This window comes from Rattus rattus, chromosome 1 (genome assembly GCF_011064425.1).
Source record: "Rattus rattus isolate New Zealand chromosome 1, Rrattus_CSIRO_v1, whole genome shotgun sequence".
Taxonomy (NCBI): domain Eukaryota; kingdom Metazoa; phylum Chordata; class Mammalia; order Rodentia; family Muridae; genus Rattus; species Rattus rattus.
In genome coordinates, this window is record NC_046154.1 from 157481793 (window position 1) to 157492267 (window position 10475).

The window sequence follows — 10475 nt, forward strand, 5'->3', positions numbered from 1 at the left end:
GCAGTCCACCGACTGCTAAGTTTCCATCACATCCAAACAGCATCTGTGGACCATATCTTCAACACACGAGCTTTTTTTTGGGGAGGGGCGGGAGTGGTATTTAACATCCAACCCCAGACTAAAAAGCAAATCATTATATTATCCAACTATACCCTACTAGAAATACAGGAAGAGAATAAATGTCACCATGTAACTAAGATTCCTGCACACACATTTACTGCAGTATTGAACATCCAGTGGGGTCAGCCAAGGAGCCTAGCGGTAGAGGAATGAATGGAAAGAATAGATGTGGTATTCATGTACCGTGAAGTGTTATTCATTCACAAAGAATGTTGTTTGCAGAAAAATATATGGAACTGGAGATCGTCATGTTAGGTGAAATGAGCCAGGCGCAGAACAACATGTTTGTTCTTATATGACAATGATATAGGCGATATGAAAATAGAAGGAAGTTTATTAAGGCAGAGGGTTTTTTTTAAAAAGTCAATCAGTGAACATATTCAAAGTTATTTCATAGAGAAATTAAAAAAATCAGTTTTGGTTTGCTATATCATGACTTTTTCTAGCTTACTCTGATTGAAGAGCAAAGGATTTAAGATGGGATTTTTTTTTTTTCCAAAAGTGACATTGTAACACTATTTGTATTTGGAAAAAACCAGGAAGAGCCCCGGAGGCTGTGAATGGGGCTGGAGAGTTGGTGGTTAAGAGCGCATGATAAACACCGAGGACTGGAGTTCAGATTCCAACACTCTCCCTGCACAAGCCTGAAACACTATCTATGAGGACAGCTCAAATAGGAGGAGCGCTGTGGTTAGCTAGCTTCCATTAGCCAAGGAAACCCGAACCCCAAGTAAAGTGATGAGTGGAAAAAACCTTCCGCGAGTGGACATCTGACGCCCTCTTCCGGCCTCCGTGAGCACTCGCGCACACACGGATTCATCCACGGCGAAATGTAAGTAAAAATAAAAATTAACAAATCTTTCAGAAGCCCCGGACCTGTGTGTGTGGAGGGGATTCTCACTATATAGCTCTGGCTGGCTCGGGACTCACTAATGTAAACAAAGCTAGTGTGGAACTTACAGACTTCCTCAGCCTCTCAGGTTCTGGTGTTGAAACTGCACCACCACTCCCCGGCTGAGATGTGTTCTGAAATGAGATAATCCTCCAGGATGAAATCAGGTTTATTTCAGAGGAAAAATCTAGACCAAGACGGGGCAGTTGTTGCAATCTGTACCTACAGTCCCATTTCGGTGGCAAGCGTTGCTGGACCTGTAAACTCAGTTAGACCGAGTTGGGTCCGGAATGAGTCACCAACCAGTGACACTGTTACTCCCCTGAGCAATCCAATGAGAAGCACGGATAGTGGAGGGTGGCACCCTTGCCGCCATATTTGAGTTCCGGGTAGCTGAAGGGAGGAGAGAGGTGTTTGAGCTTCCCGGGTACCTGTTCTGCATACTGCGGCTCCGTAGGGATAACGCCTGGATGCATCGGAAGCAGGAAATGGTGAGTGTGCCCTGGACTCTTGGGGTCGTGGGTGGAGGGTTCTGACACCGTCCCGGCTTTGCTGCAATGTGGCGCCGGCTCCCGGACGTGTGCAGCAATTTAAGGTGAAGTCTGGTAGTGGCGCCCTGAACCCGGGGTGCATTTGAGTTATGTGCCCAGCTAGCAGAGTCTGGTTTCCAGTCCAGTTCTGCGCCTTCCCTGGGAAGCTGCTTCGTTCCCAGTTTCTAGTCCTCCTATGTTGAGTCTGCGCCGCGGACCGGAGCCTCTGCAGACATTGCAGCTCTGGCAAGTTGGTGACGCCGCGTCCAGACTGCGGTGAAGGCACGTGGGCGGTGTGCAGTGTTTTGCACTGTTTTGCACTTTTTCATTTCCTTGTTCTCTGCTTTGTTTTACTCTATGGTCACCCTGAAGGGTTGTCTCTTTTTTTTTTTCTTTAATCTTTTTTAAAGTACTAGGGATCGAACCTCAGGTCATGCTAGGCGAACGCTTTACCTTTAGACCTGCATTTGCATCCCACATCCTGAGTTCGTTTTATGCGAACACAGCTGGGTTTGTTAGCTGTGACAGGCAAATTCCCCTAATTTGGAGAAGAAAGAGAAGTTTAAGTTTACTTACAAATTTAATTGGTATGTACTGGTCAACCAAGCTGATCAAAAAAGGGTATTTCTGAAGCAGAAAAGGGTATTTTTGGAGAACTTTTCCAAAGGAAAGCCTTGAGAGTGGTGAAGAAAAAAAAAAAGCCCAGGGCAGGAAGGGATGGTGTTGTATACAGGATTTCACTGCTTAACTCTGGCTGGTCTGGAATAGTTATGTAGACCAAATTAACCGGGAACTCAGATCCTTCACAGTGCTAGGTGTGTTTCTTCTCAGAAGGGAGGGTATCCTGGGACTTGGAAGCCCAGGAACCTTACAGCTCTGAAGGGAAAATGTATCCTGATGCTAGGCCATTTCAAACACAGGAGCCCAGCCCAGCAACCACACAGCTCTGAGGTGGGACACTGTCCGAAGGGAAGGGTATCCTGAAACACAGGAGCCCAGGAACCACACAGCTCTGAGAGGAAGCCTCCTCACGGAGGTGTTGCAGCTCCCGGGGAAGGGGATGGGGGAAGGGTATCCCCAGCTGAACTGAGGAGTTTGGGAACTTACGAGTCTCAGCCCTGCCTCTTCTCTTTCTCTTCTCTTCGCTTCTTTTCTTCTTAGCTTCTTCTTACTAGAGTCACTCCGGGCAGTAAATCTTATAAAGGAGACTTACTGGAGGGACAAATCCAGGGATGACTGCCCGCTGCTCCCAAGAGCTGATATCAGGGAATTGGGCAGGGCTTGGATAGGATTTCTTAGAGGGCGGAGCTTTCAGGACAGAGATTTCCAGATTGAGGAGGAGTGGCAGGATTTCAACTCCTGATCTTGGGATTTCCTGTTCAGGGGTTGGTGCCCCCCACGCCCCCCGACCTTTTCCCCTGCAGTGGGGCCCACGGGTTGGGATGGGAAGTCCTTTCTGGCTTCAGGTGGCTTTGTTTGATGTGCCATCTTTGTGGAGCTGCTCCAGGAGGCTGGAGAGAAGGTGCTGCCACTGTGGACAGCTCCTGTGACAGCTCCAGGCTGAGATGTCATGGTGCGCCCATGGAGCCACCATTTTGACAATTCCTGTGGGGGCATCTTATTAGGTATGGTGGGAAGGAGGGATTACACTGGGATCACAGGTGATTTCCACCCCCTCCAGCCACCCACTGTGTATAATTTTGTGTTGTTTAGCTAGCCCTAGGCTACTTCTCCAAATTTAGAGTGCATAGGAGGGATTTCTTTAATCCCGTCGGAGGCAGAGACGGGCCAATATCAGAGTTCATGGTCCTTCAGGGCTACACAGTGAGACCCTGTTACATATAACCAAAATAAACCAACAAAAGCCAAACAACTCTTATCAGGATTATAGTTCTTGGGAAAAATATTAATATTTTCATTTCCTTTCTAATTCAGGTAGTTAAGTTTTCTAGAGAGTGTAATTTTTGGTATTTTTTTAGATTAAATGTTTTTATGTATGCGTGTAAATATGTCTATGTGAGTGTATGTTGCTCGTGTGGGGATACCTGCTGAGACCAGAAATGGGTGTGGACCCTTGGAACTGGAGTTACAGGCAGTTTGAGTAGCTCTTGTGGATACTTGGAACGTGCGTCCTCTGGAGGGACAGTATGTGCTCATAACCACCAGGTCTTATCTCCAACTCTGGACAGTGTGATTTTTGACCATCAAGAAAATCTGGGTTGGTCAGTCTGAGAACGACATTTTTTACCTGCTAGAGAAAATATTTTGAAAGTTGATTTTAGTGTTTACAGCCTTTTTATTTTTCTAGTTAAGTTCTGATGTGCCCTGCACTATTCTGGAACTTCTTCCTGCCTTCCCTCCCAACTGTTCTATGTTACAGAGTATGCTTGTAAGTCTTAGGAGTGTCTCGAGATTTATAAGCTTCCCCTTCTCTCCGGGAGAAATCGTTTTAAATAGAAAATAACCGCACAACAAATATGGAAGAAGTTGATGCTGTGCTGGCTAGAGGAGCCCTAAAATGCTGTGAGATGAGGTTAACGAGCCATTCTGGTAGGAGTTTAGAATGCTAAGAAAAAGGAGGACAGTGAGATCCAGCCCGTGAGGTTTCAGAGGGGGAACAGGGATACTATTAGGACATGGGCTAGAGGCTGGAGTATTCATGTGGCTGGGGTTTAAAAAAATGTAGCTAGGGGTTGGGGATTTAGCCCAGTGGTAGAGCGCTTGCCTAGCAAGCTCAAGGCCCTGGGTTCGGTCCTCAGTTCTGAAAAAAAAAAATATGTAGCTATATTCCTGTTTTCTCATAAACCGAGTGGGGGCTGAGTTGAGAAGTACTAGACCAATCTGTGTGGTAGCGGAAATTTGAAGACAGTATGGTACTCAGGCTCTCCTGGTTTGCTACTCTTAGTGATAGAGCGAGCATCAAGGCAATGCTGGCTTTGCAGAATGAGTTTGGTTCCTTCTCATGCAATAGTTTGGAGAGCATCTGTATTAGGCTGTCTTGAAAGCGTCTGTGGAATTTGACAGTGACTCCGTACAGTACTGGACGTACCTGTGTCTCAGGCACACTATTGTCACTGCTTCAGTCCTATTTCTTGTAGATATGTTTAGGTTATTTTCGTTGTTTTATTTCGTAGGTCATCCTTGCCTAGAAAATTGTTCATCTCTTACATATTTTCCCGATTTTTGCATATAGTTTTCAGAGTATTATCTGACATTCTTTTGCATTTTACTGGAGCCTTTTATAACCTCCCCAAGTCATATCTCTTTTTATTAATTTATGTCCCTTTTGTTGATATCTCTAGGTGCTTGCAAACCTTTTTTTTCCCCCTATAAAACAACTGTTTGGTTTGGTGTAATCTTTTGGTGTCCATTTCATACTTTCTTTCCTGATCTTTATTATTTCTCACTGTTGTGTGACTGATTTTGGCTTATTCTCATTTTTCTAAGGCCATGTATTTGCATCATTAGGTTATTTTAAGTCTCTCTCTTTTTTATAACAAGCACTCACAGTTATAACCTTCCTTTCTATATTGCATTAGGTATATATCCCATAGATCACAGCAATTTTTCCTTTATAGTTATCCTATTCTAAGAATTTAAAAATTTACTCTTTTGTTTCAGGATATTCAAGATATTGTTCATTTTCCATTTATTGATTTTTTTCTAAGTTTTTCTTTATAGTAATTTTTAGTGTTATTTCTTTGATTTATTTGATAAGATATACATTATTTCCTTTTTTTTTGTATTCTAGAATAGTCTACTTTTGAGTGGGTTCTATGGGCTTCTGAAAAGAATATATTCTGTATCTCTTAGATGAGATGTTGTTTTATCTGTTACATCCATTTAATCTGTGGTGTAGTTTCACTGCTATGTATCTTTGTAAATTTTTAGTTTGGATGAGAGTAGACTACTGAGTTTTCTTCTTATTACTCTATGAAGGCATAGCTGACCTATATCTATTAGTATTTTTGAAATTGAGAGCTTTAATAATTGTGTGTGTGTGTATGTATGTATGTATGTATGTATGTATGTATGTGTGTGTGTATGTGTGTGTGTGTGTATGTATGTATGTATGTATGTATGTATGTATGTATGTATGTATGTATGGTGCTCTCAGAAGCCAGAAGATACTGTTGGATCTTCTGAAACTGGCCATACAGATGGTTGTTAGTTGCCATGTGAGATGCTGGCTACTGAAGCCAGATAGATCCTCACCAAGCAAGTGCTTTTAATGGATGAACCATCTCTCCAGGTCTTGGATCTAACCTTTTAGTCCAGTTAGCCAGTCTGCATGTATTTATTGGAGAATTGAGTCCATTCACATTTAAGGTCATTACTGAGAGGTTTACTAATTCCTGTAATTTATTTTTATTTTTATTTTTGAAACAGGGTTATGTAGCGTTGACTATCCTAGAATTTGGCTGGCCTTGATCGTACAGGGATCCACCAGCCTCTGCCTCCTGTGCTAGCCTAAAGTCATGAGTCAGCACTACCCAACAATTCCTATGATTTTTATTGGTTGTTTTTCTGTTCGGTTGGGTTATTGTTCTTTTCTTTCTCTATTGGCCTCGAGAGTTCGCCTCTTAATTTTCCTCTCCTCTCCTCCAGTGTCTCACTATATAGGTCTGACTGTCCTATGCGTATTGCATATGTAAATGTACGATCTCGTGATCTATATATATGTGTATATGTGAACACACATGTAAATGCTATGGTGAATTGTGCCATAAAGAAGAAGGATACTGGGGCCTCGGGAGATGGTTCAAAGGTTAAGCACCCTGTAGCTCACAACCTTCTGTAACTCCAGCTCAGGGAAGGAGAGCTGTCATGTATGCATGTGTATACGTGTGTGGAATACTACTAACACATAAATACATCATTAAGGAAATATATCATGTTGTTTTTAGTAAACTGTGTTGAATTCCAGCCCCGTCTTTATAACTAAGCCAGCGTAAGGGAGGATAAGTAGTGTATATTGTACACTACATGTGGAAAACACACTGACGAGTAGAAGGGAGAGAATAGATGGTGGGACTAGAAGGGGCCAGCCAGATATACAGTGACTGTTTGAAGAGTAAAGCATAAAGTAAACTGTGCATGTGACTGTATAGCTCCTGTGTTTCCCCACTATTCGTCCTATAAATGTATGTGGATTATTTTAGGAGCCAGTGACCTTTGAGGACGTGGCTGTGAACTTCACTCTAGGAGAGTGGACTATGTTGGATTCCAGTCAGAAGAAGCTCTACAGAGATGTGATGAAGGAGACCTTTATGAACCTGATCTCCATAGGTAACAACAAAGCTACTGAGATGAGTTTTATTACAACAGCTGTTTCTTGCTCATGTATGCAGTTGCATGGTTTTAAAAAAATTCATTTCTTTCTTTTTTTTTTTTTTTCTTTTTTTCGGAGCTGGGGACCGAACCCAGGGCCTTGCGCTTGCTAGGCAAGTGCTCTACCACTGAGCTAAATCCCCAACCCCAGTTGCATGGTTTTAAAAAGGGAAAGAACAATGTTGTCGAATGTCACATGCTCGGCCATATTATAACAGGAAAATGCAATTTTGAATAGGCTTTGAATGATTTCTTTGGGTTTACTTTTAGGGAAAACAGAAGAAGAAGATAATGAAGAGTACCAAAATCCTAAAGGAAGCCTGAGGTAAATTACCCTCAGGAAAAGATTTGCATCCAGTATTTGGTGGTGATCCTGATAATCTTTTGTAAATGCACTGGGCTTGGTCACTTAGAACTATTGAAAGATCCTAGCAATATAAAGTTAGGTAACATTTTCCTGTGGTTCATTATACAACTTCCCTTTGTGCACAAAATTTCAAAATATTAATCAAGACACACTTAGACTTGACTATAGAATGTGTGTAAGTAAAGTGAATTTTGGGTTTAGATTGAGCTTCAACTTCCCTAAATCACTTAAACAATTATTCATTTATTTCAAATTCCATAATGAAAGCTATTTTGCGTTACAAATGTTCGCCTTATCTGTGACTTGGTGGCATATATAGTTACGTTTGTGAAATGCCTGAAAGTGTTATAGAACCTCACTGATAGTATTCCATTCTCAGGACCCAGTTCAGGCATTCAGTGTTAATAATGGTTCTCTCTTCAAACATTTATTCGTGTCTGTGTACATTGGTGCATGCATGTACACGGTGGTGCAGTTGTGGAGGTCGTAGGATAACCCTCCGGAATAGGTTCTCACCCTCTCCCTGCAGACCTCAGGGATCAAGTTGATGTCTTCAAACTTCCCAGCAGGTGCCTTTATCTACTGAACCATCTTACCTCCCCACAGTTTGTACATTGTTATGAGAATTAAGTCAGTACTCTTATTTCCTGCCTCTGGGAAAGGGTCTTTCCATATGGTACGGTTGGCTCTCAAACAGGCATTGCTCCTGCCGCTGCCTCTTAAATAACAACAGTCATGAGGCACAGCACGCAGCCTGCAGTGCTTCCTCTGACTAACCATAAAACTACAGACTACTCTTTCCATGTTTTGCAGAACTCTGATGGTTGAGAGACTCTGTAAATATGATCGTGGTAATCAGTATGGAGAAACGCACCGACAGAGTCCAGAGCATGTTGTGAGTGAAAAAATGCCTCCGGCCGTAACTGAATGTGAGAGAGATATCCTTATTCGTTTACCCTCAGACATGCACTTCAAAGGTCAAACTGGGGAGAAACCATGCCCGTATCAGGAACAGATGGAGAAGACTTTGAAACATAAGAAATGTTGGAAGGACTTCAGTTATTCCGAGTTGCTTTGGATGCATAAAAACCCTCCCATGAAACAGAAACCCCATGAAAATAAAGAGGCTAACGAAGCTTCTAGGAGTTTCACCTCCGATCACGATTATGAGGGAACTTTCACTGAAGAGAAATCCTACATTTGTAAACAGTGTGGCAAAGCATGGAGTGATTCCTGTAGCCTTCTCTGGCATGAGAGAAGTCACATTCAAGAGAAGCGTCATACATGTAAGCAGTGTGGAAAAGCATTTAGTCGTCCCTCTCAGCTTCACAAACATGAAAGAATCCACACTGGTGAGAAACCTTATGTATGCACACATTGCGGAAAAGCCTTCATTGATCGCAGAACCTGTCACAATCATGAGAGGACTCACACTGGAGTGAAACCCTTTGCCTGTAAGCAGTGTGGGAAAGCCTTTCTTCGTTCCTGCCAACTCCTCATTCATGAACGAATTCACACCGGAGAGAGACCTTTTGTGTGTAAGCATTGTGGAAAAGCTTTCACCTATTCCAGTGCTTGCTATTACCACGAGAGAATTCACACTGGAGAGAAACCCTGTGTCTGTAAGCAGTGTGGGAAAGCGTTTAAATGTTCTGCATACCTTCACATACATGAACGATCCCACAGTGGAGAAAAACCCTATGTGTGTAAGCATTGTGGCAAAGCCTTTGCTTATGCCACTGGATGCCACAAACATGAAAGAATTCACACCGGAGAGAAGCCGTATATGTGTGTGCAGTGTGGGAAACTATTCACTTTCCCCAGATCCCTTCACATACATGAGAGGTCTCACAGTGGAGAAAAACCCTATGTATGTAAGCAGTGTGGGAAGTCTTTCACTCAGGGAACTTCTTTGCGAAGACATGAACGAATTCACACTGGAGAAAAGCCTTATGTCTGTAGGCAGTGTGGGAAGGCCTTCATCCAACGTGATGATTGCTACAGTCATGAACGAACTCACACAGGAGAGAAACCATTCATGTGTGTTCAATGTGGAAAAACATTCACTTTTTCCAAATCTCTTCAGATACATGAAAAAAATCACACAGGAGAGAAACCCTACATATGTAAGCAGTGTGGGAAAGCATTTACGTGCTCCACATACCTTCTCAGACATGAAAGAACTCACAGTGAGAAGAAACTCAGTGGGTAATGTTTCTACCAGTGTAAATCATAGGGATGTCTGACGTCAGCTTTTATTTTGAGGTATGAAGGAAAACGGAGAGACACTGTAAGATTGTGCGAATTGTAGAAGTATAATTTTGGTCCCCCATGCTCTCCATAAGATGACAACCTAAACAAATGGTTCTGCTGCTGTGTGTCTTGTTCCAGCAATGAGAAAGTAAAGGCTAGGGCAGTTACAATATTCAGTGATGCCTATTCTGTTTACAGGGTTTGAACACACCTTGGGAGGTTTATGAACCAGTTTCAAGTAAATAAAATTGTAAATATAAGAAAGTTGTGTTTCTACCAATAAGATAAAATTTATGAAATTATCTCATGTGGCTAAGTCCTATGAAAATATGTGAAGATATTGAAGGTTAATTTGTGTTGAATGTTTCTGAAAATAAACCACATGAAAGAGATACAGTAAGTTCTGAGTATTTTTTTTAAATGCTTGATTATTTAAATAAAGTGTTTTATTTTGCTGAGTTTATAAGGTCAGTGTCTCACCACAGAATATGTGTATACCAAAGTAACTCACCAAAAAACCTAAAAGCATTAGTTTAATTCATAATACTTGCCTTGTGCTTTTGTATAATAAATTTCCTTTATTACATGAAATCAGTAATAAACATTTGAAAAAACCAAGCCACAATAAATTCCTTGTGTGAGAAGTTGGGCTGACATAACCTGCCCATTTAGCAATCTGTTGTGCTTAGACGTCCCTAAGGCAGGCCCCGTGCACAGCTTGGTGCCATCCGGGATGCATCACTCTGTCCTATCCTGGGATCGATTCTATTTATCAACTGAACATCCCGAAACTCAGTGAGCTAAGTATTTATTTTTGTGTATGGGTGTATTGTCCACACGTATGTGTGTGTACCATGTTTGCGCGGTACCTGTGGAGTCCAAAAGAATGTGTTGGCTTCCCCTAGAACTAGGGTTGTGAGCTGTCATAGGTGCAGGGAATCTTACTTAACCCCAGTTCTCTGGAAGAGCAGCCGGGATCTTT

At 42.3% G+C, this 10475-nt stretch overlaps 1 protein-coding gene across 1 annotated transcript; it reads left to right on the forward strand.

The window, feature by feature from the left end:
• The first annotated feature begins 1394 nt into the window (after positions 1-1394).
• LOC116906740 (zinc finger protein 14-like) lies at positions 1395-9885 on the forward strand. Its single transcript, XM_032909565.1, has 4 exons — positions 1395-1503; positions 6705-6831; positions 7144-7198; positions 8054-9885. The coding sequence occupies exons 1-4, from the start codon at positions 1483-1485 to the stop codon at positions 9450-9452; spliced, it is 1602 nt and encodes a 533-aa protein (XP_032765456.1). The 5' UTR covers positions 1395-1482; the 3' UTR covers positions 9453-9885.
• The last annotated feature ends 590 nt before the right edge of the window (positions 9886-10475 follow it).

Bases quoted from the DNA above. Each gene is read 5' to 3' on its own strand.
- LOC116906740 (XM_032909565.1), top strand. From the start codon at position 1,483: ATGCATCGGAAGCAGGAAATG. The intron at 1,504-6,704 runs GTGAGTGTGCCC...GGATTATTTTAG, and splicing joins TGCATCGGAAGCAGGAAATG to GAGCCAGTGACCTTTGAGGA. The intron at 7,199-8,053 runs GTAAATTACCCT...CATGTTTTGCAG, and splicing joins AATCCTAAAGGAAGCCTGAG to AACTCTGATGGTTGAGAGAC.